The sequence below is a fragment of the Nicotiana tabacum genome, chromosome 4 (genome assembly GCF_000715075.1).
Source record: "Nicotiana tabacum cultivar K326 chromosome 4, ASM71507v2, whole genome shotgun sequence".
Lineage (NCBI taxonomy): Eukaryota > Viridiplantae > Streptophyta > Magnoliopsida > Solanales > Solanaceae > Nicotiana > Nicotiana tabacum.
In genome coordinates, this window is record NC_134083.1 from 32,267,735 (window position 1) to 32,278,831 (window position 11,097).

An 11,097-nucleotide genomic window follows, 5' to 3' on the forward strand; every position below is an offset into this window, starting at 1 on the left:
GCCGGAGGCCAGTATTTTGATCCTTTGCTTCCGTTTCACAGCCTACTTTCTTCTACAGTCAGTTATTAATCTTTTTCACCTCAATCCCAGAAAGAAACAACATATAAAACATTAGTAAAATCGCTGTGTATCCACACATCTGCCACGCCCTGCCAAAATTTTGGCATACAGATAAACCCCAAGTAGGATCACTGTTTTTTTTGGAGTTTACTCATTCATTTCTCTTTGTCACTAGTATTATCTTTGTATGCCATACCATACTTATCATAAACTCTCTCTACACACATATATATATAGAGGGTCTCCTGAACTAGGTCTAAAAAGAATTAGAGTATTCTTATTCTTCATCGGCTAACGCATGTTGGTCTTTTTGTCTCCTCAACCACCAATACAAATACCATTACTCCATGGTTATCATCTTCCCGTTCGGTGCCGCCGCCACGTAGCTTCAGATTTTAGAGTTTTATTAAGCGTGGAATTGCTGCTTTCATTCCCTTTTACAGACTACGAAAATGTCGATGAAGCGGCAACCACAAGAGGATCCCAAACCTCGACACGATGGCGGCGGTTCTTCCGAGGATAAGCGCCGCCGCAGAGTTCCTTCTCTGAGAAGGTTAATAATATTATTATCAATCAATTTTCTGGGTTTCATTTTCTCCCCTCAGTTAGATTTTAGTCCTTAGTGGTGAAGAATATTGTTCCTAGAGATGTGAGTCATCGAGAAGAAAAAGTGGGTGTAGGTTTGCTTTTCTTTTTTTGTGTTGAGTACGTCAATGGTGTTGTTTAGTAAACTAGATAGACTTTGCTTATAATTCTAATGGTCAATAAATGCGTTTTTTTTACTTTATGATACTCCTCTATATATGTATTGATAAGTAAAGGCTATCGAATAGGAATAATGAGAAAGCTATTCTACTCCTGCTGCAATTTCTTTATTACTGATTGTACTTTTATTATTTCATGTGTAGTGTGATTATGGAAGTAGTAAATATGCGTAGAGTGCAACATTTTATGGAGCCTGTTTTGGAGCCACTGATTCGTCGAGTGGTAAGACTATATATTGTTCATTTCCCTTAAGTTAGTTTTGCTTTTTGTATGAGCTTCTATTGTTAGATTTAAGAATTGTCACCTATTTCAAGTTTGCAAGTGTGCCCGTGTCCGATGATAAAGTTTTTTGTGTTTGAGTTTTGAAACGAACAATTAAAGTACACTTTTTTAAAAGTTTGGGAATCTGATGACTTGGTCATTTACTTTCGTAGAATGGCACATTTTCTTACCTTTTTTTATAAAATTGGTAGTAGCATGTACTTTCCACTTTTCTTAGTCTTGCATATCATAAATATTTTGTGATGAAAAATGCTTAGTTCATTAGCAGGAATTCAGCAGATAGTAATCCCTGGTTATCGTAGCTAGCTTTTATCCTCGTTCTAATTTCTTGTCACTATTAATTGCCAAAGCTCATCGACTTTAGGCAGTTATGTGGTGCACATGTTTAATTCTTTTTTAAAAATTAAAGTTGAAAAATCAGAGATTATATCCTATATTCATACCCTTGCACAATCACTCAGGGACATTTAATTGGGATGAAGCGAGAACTATTAACTAATGCTTTATTTTATGATCAATTTTGTCATTTTGTGGTTCTCTTTAACTGTCTTAAATTAGGCTCATCGGGAGATGAATATATTTTATCTTGAGCTTACAGGTAAAAGAGGAAGTTGAGTTGGCTCTCAGGAAGTACGTGACTACCATTAAACGGTATGCAATTGGGCTCCATCAATCAAGCACTACATGCTTTTCATGCTTTCATATTATGACTTAAGCTTGCAATTTTTGTTTCCGTATTTGCACTTTAGGAATTGTGGGAAAGATGTATATGCTTGTGAACTTAGAAGCCTGAAGCTGAAGTTTTTAGATGTCATCTCTCCCCCGGTATTTACTGGAACTCGCATAGAAGGAGAGGAATCTAGTTTGAAAGTAGCCCTGGTCGATGCTCATACTGGGCAAGTTGTCTCTAGTGGTCCTGAATCCTGTGCAAAAGTCGAAATAGTAGTACTCGAGGGAGATTTTGATGGGGACGATGGGGACAATTGGACTGCAGAAGAATTCAAGAATAACATTGTGAGAGAAAGGGAAGGAAAGAAACCTCTCCTTACTGGGGATGCATTTTTGTATCTCAAAGAGGGCATTGGTTGGGTGAGTGATATTTCATTTACTGATAACTCAAGCTGGACAAGAAGCCGTAAATTCAGGCTAGGGGCGAGGCTTGCTGATAGCTTTGAAGGAATCAGTGTGCAAGAGGCAAAGACGGAATCCTTCATTGTCAGGGATCACCGCGGAGAGTGTGAGTTCCTGATATCTTATTTCTTTCTACGATGCTGTTAGATGTATTAAATGACAGATTTTTCTTTTCAAAAGTTGTGAACTCTAACACTAAATTCCATTATAGACGAGTACTTGACTTGAAAGGTGTTAGATAGTGTCCTTTTCCCATCAGCAATCTGCTTTCTATTGAAGGCTTCCTAGGGTGTATCAAGTTTGACATTAATCTCTATTGTGGATAATCTCTGTAGTACCTGTCTTTAGGTTTTATCAATTAAGATTATAATTATCATTATGAATTCAAAGCAATTGATTTGCTGAATAATCAAGTCTACTGGTGTGGAACAGATTGCTCATTGATATTTTATAATCTTGTGTTGTGTACTTAGCAATATGCTGAACTTTTGATTCTAAGTGACAGACAATAGGAATAAGCATCTTTTTATTCACCATAACTTAAGTTGTAAGAGCGGTCACTAGCATATACCAGCAATTTGGGGATATGATATTGGCACAAAACATGCTTGAATGTCTGATTAGAAGCAAAAAAAAAATTAATTTCCAATAGTCTGATTAGAAGCAAAAATGTGTAGTGTAATAGGTGAAACTTCCCATCATCGTTTAAAAATTAAATTGTTTTGAGTTCTTGAAGGGAAGAGTGTGTTAGAGAATATTTGTAGAAAGTGTTTAACATCTCGGGATGCTTCAAAGAGAAAATGGGTCAATATAAATTGGGGCGGGGGAGTAGATGATATCGTGTTATGTTTGTGAATAATAAAGCACTACGTTAATAAATTAGTGCAGATAATGTAGAGATATTGACACACAGGAATAAAGCACTACGTTTATATGAGTGAAAAAGAAGTAAAATAGTAGTAAGTTCTTTTAGGAAACTATTTAATTTACAAGGTAGCTTATACAAGGTATGGTAATGAAAATGTTGTTTTGCTATCTGTCTGGGATATGTTTATTTGATGCTTCATCTTGGGATTTTATACCTTAAATGAGAAATGCTATGTTACCAGCAATGTCTATTCTTACCATTGTTCGACATCAACCATCTTTTTATGCCCTATTTAATAATTCCTTGTTCGTTAACTACACTTCCCACAAGTTTGTCTCTGGAAATTGTTAGATTTACAAATGATACCGAGCTGGCTAGTGAGTGCTCAAGTATTAGATTTTGTTTCTTTTCCCTCATGTAACTCACCTAGAGTTTGTGGTTTTAAAGAAAAAGCTAAGTCGAATACAGAAGCCTTGTGGCAGGAGGTGATCTCATGTGACCTTTTCAATTTGTCTTAAACTTAAACAACACCCATTGGAGAGTAGGAAAGTTGACATTTGTACACCGGTTAATGATAGAGAAAGCGGCTACTGTAGTATAAGGATATAAAGTTGCTATTGAAAGAACCAACGAGTAGGCAGATAAAAGTTCTCTACGAAAGCCTTAGGCAGAACGAAAAAGGGAAATATGACAGAAGAAGACACTGAAAGGGTTGACTCCTCTTCCATCTCAAATGGAGAACAAAACCTCCAACTCATCTTTTGTATGATTTAAACACCATATTGGAATTATTTTAGGTAGGTGGATTTTTGAAACTGTTAATCAAACTGTATAATGAAGCAACATATTTAGAAACGAAAACCAACTTAAAACTCATTTTTACTGAACTTAATGCTTTGGTCGGTTTCTTGAGGATTAACATGGTAATGAGCTGTGCATAACTTGCATCTCAGAGAGAATTATAGTCGATACTGGGAAAACACAATGAAGGAGATCATGGTGGAAAGGCTTCGAATAATTCTCAAGTCAAATATGCAACATGACACTATCTAACATCCTGCTTTATTTGCAGTGTACAAGAAGCACCATCCTCCATCTCTTTCAGATGAAGTATGGAGACTGGAAAAGATTGGCAAGGAAGGAGCTTTCCATCGACGTTTGAGCAAGGAAAGAGTCAACACAGTGAAAGATTTTCTGACTCTCCTCTATCTAGATCCTACAAGGCTTCGGAATGTGAGTTCTACTGCAATTGTCTTACATAGATAAATGGATTTAGTATACATGTTGCTTAAAATGATACAGCTATTTTTTTCCTTGTTGAATAGTAACAAGCATGACTGTGATAAATGATAATGATGGACATATTTCCTAATGTTTGTGATTCTTTGGCAACCTTTGTTTTTCTTGGTTATGCTTGTTACTCCCTCCGGTCCACAATAAGTGACCATTTTACGTTTGGCACATCCATTAAGGAAATACGAACTCCTAGAGAAAAAAAGATGTATTCACTAAATTAACCTTAATAATTTGTTACCTTGACACATTGGAATATGTAAATAAGGGCAAATTTTGGAAAAATAAAATTAATTAATTCTTGATTATGTAAATGGACACTTATTTTGGACCAAAATAAAAATGTAAATTGGTCACTTATTGTGGACCGGAGAGAGTATTATTTTTCCTATCTTTGTTTCCCGTTGTTGTGTGTTTTCAAGTTAATTGATATACTTAGTGGATTAGCATCTTCTTTGAGCATCCTCTGTAATCATTTTAGGAGTTCGACAACAGAATTTAGCCTGGTTACACCTTGTTGACATCGCAATTCAGAAGTTTGATAAATCTAGATAAAACATTGATGGTTCTCTTGTGTTTTCAACAAGATTGACAAATCTTTTAAATCCTTTTCCTGTGAAATCTTGCAGGTTCTTGGGACAGGTATGTCCACCAAAATGTGGGAAGTCACGGTAGAACATGCTCGAACATGCTTACTTGACAAGAAAGTGTACTTGTACTACTCATCTGGATCTGTACAAAAAACTGGCGTGGTTTTTAACATCGTTGGACAAGTGATGGGGCTTCTTCCAGACTGTCAGTTTGTTTCTGCTGATAAGTTGTCCGAAACTCAAAAGGCATGTACCTTTAATAAATAAGAATATATGGTTTATTGCTCTTTTTGTTTCCTCGCGTACCAAGGCTTGTATTTTTTGATGTATTTATAGTTGCCATTGCTCCTAATAGATTACACAATGACTCCTATTCCTTTTTCTTTTCAGGATGATGCTCGTAATTTGGTGATTTGTGCATTCAGACACTGGGAAGAAGTAGTCTCTTTTGAGGATGAGTCCTCTCTTATGGATTGGGTTATGCAAATTTCCGCTGTTCAATTCTCCTCAAACTCATCCATGATGGGCAATTCAGATGCCAATGACAATGTTTTAACTTCCCAGAAGGTTAGCAGAACCGACTATCAGCATTTAAGTGCATCAACACCTGATATCATGCCATCCTTCTGTTCAATTGCTGGTTTCAGCAGCTTGGATGATTTTGTCTTGCATGGTATGGACAACATGGATGTTAGGTTTGACCAACCGTTAAATTTTACCAGCCAAGACACCGACTCCTTGATGGCTGATACTGATTCTATAACTCCACCATTTTGTGAGGGTGATCATCTGCCTTTCTTTGACACTGAGTATTCCCTACCCAGTCCAAATTTTGCACCATCACCTGATCTACAGTGTGCTGTCAACAGCTTTCTTGCTCGTAGTGCAATTGTTCCCCCAGATAAAGCTCAACGAAGATGGAAGATGCTATTTAGTGTTCTAAGATGGTTCTCAGTAAGGAGGATTGTAAACAGAAGAACCATCATATCTTGAACAGAAGTTCTCACTATGCTGAGGCAAAAGAATCTGTAGGAAATTGCTGCCCGGTGCAAAATTGTGTGCAGTAGTAGAGTCAGATAAATTTCTTGTGGATATATGTGAAATTGGTCAGTTAGCGCCGATCATGCTGTCCACTTCCTATATAGAAAATTCATGCTGCCTTTAGGTATCTCGCCCCTTAAAAAGGAGCTTTTTGGGAAATCACAACTTTTGAGTCTTGTGAATGGGTACACAGTGCTTGGCGCCAATCTGATGAAAAGTTAATGTATATATTGGATCGATGTGTAGTGACAGCAGCTACCTTTGCTGCATTATTTATTTTGTGCAAGGGCATATTTTCAGTAATTTTTTACTTTAAATTTTGAATGGTCAGCATTATAACAGTGAATTACTAACGATGGAGTAATTGAAAAACGTATCGCGAAATACTGAATGTTTCTTTGCTGATGAGCCTACATCTAAACCAGAATATTGTATGACTGACTGATCTAATCCAGCATCTTGCCATCTTTAAGGCAAATAAGTTTTTCTTGCACACAGATCTCTGGCTCTCTCTGTTTTTCCTTTTGAGTTCTTAATTAGACAGTGTTATATTGCATATGGTATCCTCTATCCTTTTCCTTCCAGTATATTATGTTTCTTAATTAGCTCAAATTGATCGATGAGTGCAGTCTTTTATAGGGAATTTACGAGAAAAAGAAGATTCAAAGGTGTGTTATTCATTTCAGTGAGTTTTGCGTTTCCTATAAAACATGCACTAATGATATACCATAGAGTTTCTGGACTCGCTTTTTATAAATAAAAAAAAGAAAGAAAAAGAAATGACTTTAAAAAATAATTTCAGTACCCAAAAAGAAAAAAGAATAATCGCAGTATGATGCATCTTGTTTGCATAACATTGAGTTGGGCAAAAAAATTCTAACAAACATCAGACGTTAACTCTTTTTATGTCTATCTAGTAGAATTGGTGCCACCAATCATGTGGAACAATGTTGTCTATTCCATTCATTAGTGCTTCCAAGTAGTCACTGCTATCTGCGTTAAGATCTGAGAAGTCACTGTTATCTGCGTTAAGATCAGCTTCAGCACAATATTGCTCCTGAATTCCAGGGAAGGATAATTGACCATATGCTTCTTCTTGCCCGCAGGCTGTTGTATTTGCTTCTTCTGTCATCATGTACACTCTGTTAGTGATGGCTCCATGATTCTCCAATGTAGCTTCATCTGTATCATAAGCGGTCAAAATATGGCTATTTTTGTTAAGTCCTCTCAAATAATCATCATGTTCATGTTCAATGTTCATAATCTGATGTTGTTGGCAATTGTTGCTGACTGTGTACTGTTGTAGTCAGGTTCACGCAACATATCTTCTATTACTTGAGCAACTTCTTGTTCCTCTATAGTTACCCCATTCTTCATAATTCTCTTTGTTATAATATTCTTCTTGATTCGGCAGAGAACAATATCTTGTTTAGAAATATTATTTTCCCTGAAGTAATCATCCCCCACGTAATATTCTCTCATCAGCCAATTAATCTTATCTTGCTTTGATTGTTTACTACCCCTAGTTCGATAAACAAAACTTTTTCTGAATCCCACCACAGTGCCCTTACCATTCTTGATAGGATCGCCGCTGTTTTGGCCTTTCCATGTCCAGTTGGCGCAAGTTCGGCGAAACCTTTTGTGTGATTCCTTCCGCTTCTTCAAAGGAGAAATAAAGCAACCAATTTTCTCTTCGGGATGATCAGAAATCTCCCAGGGTGGCCGGTCTCCATAGATTTCTGCAATCGAATAAGGCATTCACTAGGCAAAGAGTTACCCTTTAAGAACTTTCTCAGAAAGTAGATTAACTTCGCATAAGTTGGGTAAAATCAAACACTGAGAAGCCATGATACCATCGGCATGCCGGTCTTTGATTTGCTATTATGAATAAAGAAATTACAACAAGAATCGCAAGAAAAAAAAACCCTTCAATGATCGATGATCTGCAACTGTTCTTGACTTTTCAGTGAAAAATACAGAGAGAACTAAGAATTGGAGTATGTGAAAGAAAAATTTAAATTCGCAATGAAAACAGAGAGAGGAAAGAATTACTCCTATTAAATTAGGAAGAACCCGAACAAATACAATGGCGATAGCCGATAGCTAATGTTTAGGTTCTTTATAAAGAGCTTATTAGGTTTCTTAAAAAATTGCACGCGGAGGACTAATTTTTTAGGAAAATAAGGAAAGTATTATTTGTTTGTACAAAGCTGGGGTATTAGGGAAGAACAGACGTGTTGCTTTTGGCGGGAAGCTTTTTTCTTTCTTTTCATTTTGGTTACACTTGGGAGTCAAGTTATTTAACTTCTTTTTTTCAAATCGGAATTTATTTACTTTAACTTTGTTCTACTCCTGTCAAATACAACTAAATTAAAAATTACAGAAGAAAGTTCCAAGTTACTTTTCTAATTGAACATTATTTTAACAGAAGAAAAGGAAAATTAATTTGCTTTCCCATTTTTCTCGTTTGGATAAGCATTTAAATTTTATTTAATTTAAATTAATAAAATAATTTGGACAAGATTATAAATTTTAGATACATTATTCCAAATAAATAAGATGTGCTAATATAATTAGATTAATCATTTAACCCCAACACATATCGGTTTAATAAAGGTCTAATTTCATTGGACTGGTGCATTTAATTGGTCTACATATGATGAACCCAATGTGTTAGTACGAGACGTCAAGCCCAAATTTGTGATACATGTCAAATAATATGACGGCTAAGTTAAATGAATGAGCCAATATAATCAAACTACATGCCAAATGACATGGTATGCCATCCCAAATCAAACGAGTAATAAAAAGTGCCACGTGTGCAACTGACATATTCCAGCCAATCAAATTCGACATTATCGCTATGTCAATCTGATTGGTCGAAAAAGAATTTTGTCCTTATCATAATTCCTCTTTTGCCACATTATAAATAAAGGTCTCCATTACTAAGTGACAAGATAATAATTCTTATCGAGAAAAAAAGGAGAGCTCGTAAATCAAAGGCTACTGATTTCTCCGCAAGTTGCAAGTGTGCGACCATTTTCCTAGAAATTTCAAGCAGTCGAAGATCAACAAGGGTGTTCAAGATTAAAGTTACATGTTTGTACGAAAACTGTTGGTCATGGCGACCATCAAAGAGCACGTGACGAATAAATCAAATCCACATTCGAATTTATATATAATAAAAATTCAAGATCAACTTTCAAGCCTTTGAATTTAAATACAAGTCAAAATTAAGTCGATCAAATTCAAGATCAAGCTCAAAGATTTGAATTTATTTATGAAGAAAAGAATCGAAAGAATAATACAGATTAAAACATTAACTATACTTGAATCAATATTAGCTGGAGCTGGTAAAAATAAAATAAAACTCCCAGTCACTCTATTAATTTTATGTCATATTGTCATGTGGCACGAATCAACATCACATGGGCCTCTCCTCGAAGCCTATTAACGGAATTAAGAAGGAAATTTTATCTCCTATAGCAAACTATTACACCCTATTTATTATAGCCAAAGCAATTTCAAAATATTATTACTTATAGTTATATTTTCTATTTTATAGCAATGGGTATTTATTTTATACCCTACCATTAAGGTGTGAAATACGCCAGTTATATTCTCTCTCTCTCTCTCTCTCTCTCTCTCTCTCTCTCTCTCTCTCTCTCTCTCTCTCTCTCTCTCTCTCTCTCCATCGGCAAGATTCTCAATCCTCTTTATTCTCCCTCAAATCTCTCTCCCTTTTCCATCAAGGCAGCCGTCGTAGCAGCCATTTTTGATAGCGATGGTGGACTTTCTGAAGCGAAGAGAATAGATCTGAAGCAGGGAGAATAGATCTGAAGCGAAAAGGGAGTAGGCGAACATATCTAGACATGGCTACGGATTGAGCTTTTGGAAATCTGAAGCAGAGTCGCCGGAGAAGATTTGAGGGCCGGGTTTTAGTTCGTCTCCATTTTTAGTTTTAAGACAATATATACAGTATTTTGCTTGGCCGGAAAACCTCATCTCCGATGAACTTTCTTATCTTTGCTATTATGTCACATACAATGATACAAATACATTGTATTTTGTACAAATACACTAAAATATGTTGAACTTTTGTATAAATATATTATATTTTAACCTGTATTTATGTATTCCAAACGTCTATATTTTTTGAATACAACCGAATATCGATGTTTTTGTGATTTTTTATTGTTTAAATACAATCGAACTGAATACTGTGAATATCAGTGAATTGAATACAATGTATACAGTCGAAATGAATAGAACGGTATACACCCTATTTTTTTTTTTGATTTTTTGTTGTTTAAATACAACTAAATTTAATATAGTGAAATTGAATACACCCGTAATCACTATTTTTAGGCGGATTACCTCACTGTATTTAGAAATACATTCGCGCGAATACATGAAATACAGAATTAAACAGCTGTAATCCCTGATTTTTAGGCGGATTATCTTACTGTATTTATAAATAAAGTCGTGCAAATACATGGAATACAGAATTAAACAGCTGTTATCCCTATTTTTAGGCGGGTTACCTCGTTGTATTTATAAATAAAGTCGTGCGGATACATGGAATATAGCACAGTAGCAACGAATATTTTTGTAGAATTGATTTTATTAAGTTAAATTAGGAGTGATACACGCTAATTGATCCTCTTTCCATTATTAAACAACTGGACACCCTACTTATTAAGCAAATTCCGCGACTATATTCATGAATACAATAGCGTGAATACATCGAATACAGTCCGATAGGAATGAAATATTAGCTACAGGAAGTAAATATGTATATGGTAGCTATAGAAATATAATAGCGGCCACTAAACTATAGTGGTTTCTGAAAATTGCTCAATTAAGAAGAGATTTTTATACACTTTTTACTACATTTCCTTTTCCTTCACTCTTCCATAATTTCTTTTTTCTCTTCCATAAATAACACTTACCCAAATATATCAAAGATTCTGAAAGAAGAATATCTCAAAAATAATTCCCTGTGCAAAATGAGAATTTTAGTATTTTTTTTTGAGTTCTAAACTTTTTTCCGTACAATTTTATTTT

At 35.3% G+C, this 11,097-nt stretch overlaps 2 protein-coding genes across 3 annotated transcripts; one reads left to right on the forward strand and one right to left on the reverse strand.

The window, feature by feature from the left end:
* On the forward strand, positions 1–6,333 carry LOC107780214 (calmodulin-binding protein 60 A). 2 transcript variants are annotated; one of them, XM_016600748.2, is made up of 7 exons: positions 1–613; positions 969–1,047; positions 1,706–1,758; positions 1,857–2,344; positions 4,179–4,339; positions 5,029–5,235; positions 5,380–6,333. In XM_016600748.2, the coding sequence occupies exons 1-7, from the start codon at positions 513–515 to the stop codon at positions 5,980–5,982; spliced, it is 1,692 nt and encodes a 563-aa protein (XP_016456234.1). In that variant the 5' UTR covers positions 1–512; the 3' UTR covers positions 5,983–6,333. The 2 variants fall into 2 exon arrangements, with proteins under 2 accessions (XP_016456234.1, XP_075107740.1); XM_075251639.1 differs by having other exon boundaries at positions 59–182.
* Positions 6,334–7,287: 954 nt separating this feature from the next.
* Positions 7,288–7,788, reverse strand: LOC107780216 (NAC domain-containing protein 78-like). Its single transcript, XM_075250749.1, has one exon. It carries the CDS (start codon positions 7,786–7,788, stop codon positions 7,288–7,290), a length of 501 nt encoding a protein of 166 aa, XP_075106850.1.
* Between the last annotated feature and the right edge of the window lie 3,309 nt (positions 7,789–11,097).

Bases quoted from the DNA above. Each gene is read 5' to 3' on its own strand.
- LOC107780216 (XM_075250749.1), bottom strand. From the start codon at position 7,788: ATGCCTTATTCGATTGCAGAAATCTATGGAGACCGGCCACCCTGGGAG.
- LOC107780214 (XM_016600748.2), top strand. From the start codon at position 513: ATGTCGATGAAGCGGCAACCACAAGAGGATCCCAAACCTCGACACGAT. The intron at 1,759-1,856 runs GTATGCAATTGG...TTTGCACTTTAG, and splicing joins TACGTGACTACCATTAAACG to GAATTGTGGGAAAGATGTAT. The intron at 2,345-4,178 runs GTGAGTTCCTGA...CTTTATTTGCAG, and splicing joins CAGGGATCACCGCGGAGAGT to TGTACAAGAAGCACCATCCT.